Source organism: Lottia gigantea (genome assembly GCF_000327385.1).
Source record: "Lottia gigantea unplaced genomic scaffold LOTGIsca_1327, whole genome shotgun sequence".
NCBI classification, from domain to species: domain Eukaryota; kingdom Metazoa; phylum Mollusca; class Gastropoda; family Lottiidae; genus Lottia; species Lottia gigantea.
Genome location: NW_008707476.1, coordinates 1 through 1,386, shown reverse-complemented (window position 1 = coordinate 1,386; position 1,386 = coordinate 1). Strand labels below are relative to the sequence as shown.

The 1,386-nt window shown below is 34.6% G+C and overlaps 1 protein-coding gene across 1 annotated transcript in view; it reads right to left on the bottom strand.

Annotated features, from left to right (window-relative positions):
• The window catches only part of LOTGIDRAFT_176432 (hypothetical protein), a gene marked incomplete at both ends in the record, with an annotated part of 9,890 nt that extends 8,721 nt beyond the window's left edge, over positions 1 to 1,169 (bottom strand). The window contains one exon of the mRNA XM_009049272.1: positions 1,070 to 1,169. Within this exon, the coding sequence (XP_009047520.1) occupies positions 1,070 to 1,169 (100 nt within the window). The remainder of the gene's footprint in view (positions 1 to 1,069) is intronic.
• Between the last annotated feature and the right edge of the window lie 217 nt (positions 1,170 to 1,386).

The following is a 1,386-nucleotide window of genomic DNA, read 5'->3' as shown; positions in this document are numbered from 1 at the left end:
GGATAACAGCACAACACTGAAATATATAACAGAGTGTTAAAGATAACAGCACAACACTGAAATATATAACAGAGTGTTAAAGATAACAGCACAACACTGAAATATATAACAGGGTGTTAGAGATAACAGCACAACACTGAAATATATAACAGAGTGTTAGGGATAACAGCACAACACTGAAATATATAACAGAGTGTTAGGGATAACAGCACAACACTGAAATATATAACAGGGTGTTAGGGATAACAGCACAACACTAAAATATATAACAGAGTGTTAGAGATAACAGCACAACACTGAAATATATAACAGAGTGTTAGAGATAACAGCACAACACTGAAATATATAACAGGGTGTTAGAGATAACAGCACAACACTGAAATATATAACAGAGTGTTAGGGATAACAGCACAATACAGAAATATATAACAGAGTGTTAGAGATAACAGCACAACACTGAAATATATAACAGAGTGTTAGGGATAACAGCACAACACTGAAATATATAACAGAGTGTTAGGGATAACAGCACAACACTGAAATATATAACAGAGTGTTAGGGATAACAGCACAACACTGAAATATATAACAGAGTGTTAGGGATAACAGCACAACACTGAAATATATAACAGAGAGTTAGAGATAACAACACAACACCGAAATATATAACAGAGTGTTAGGGATAACAGCACAACACTGAAATATACCAGAGTGTTAGGGATAACAGCACAACACTGAAATATATAACAGAGTGTTAGGGATAACAGCACAACACTGAAATATATAACAGAGTGTTAGGGATAACAGCACAACACTGAAATATATAACAGAGTGTTAGGGATAACAGCACAACACTGAAATATATACCAGAGTGTTAGGGATAACAGCACAACACTGAAATATATAACAGAGTGTTAAAGATAACAGCACAGCACTTAAATATAACAGAGTGCTAGGGATAACAGCACAACACTGAAATATACCAGAGTGTTAGGGATAACAGCACAACACTGAAATTGATGCAATCAGTGTGCCTGATACACATTAGAAGACTAGTGTTTGATATTACCTGTAGCTTCGTTCAATGGTGTAAGACTGGTTAATGTTTCTATCTGACCAACATTAGACTCAGATCTCAATAATATCTTTTCTTTTTTACATTTGACTACCTAAAAATAAAACTATAATAAAAATCTGTACAAGCAAGACAATTCCGTTATAAAATCTCATCAAAAGCATGGAAAAAAAAGTAGTATAGTAGTGGACTCTGCCAAAGAGAAGAACCACCAGATGTTTCAAAAAGATTTAAGCATGGTCTGCTTTGCGCGATACCTGCCACTACTACAATGGTCAAAATCATGAGATACAACCAGTTTCAGTACCTGT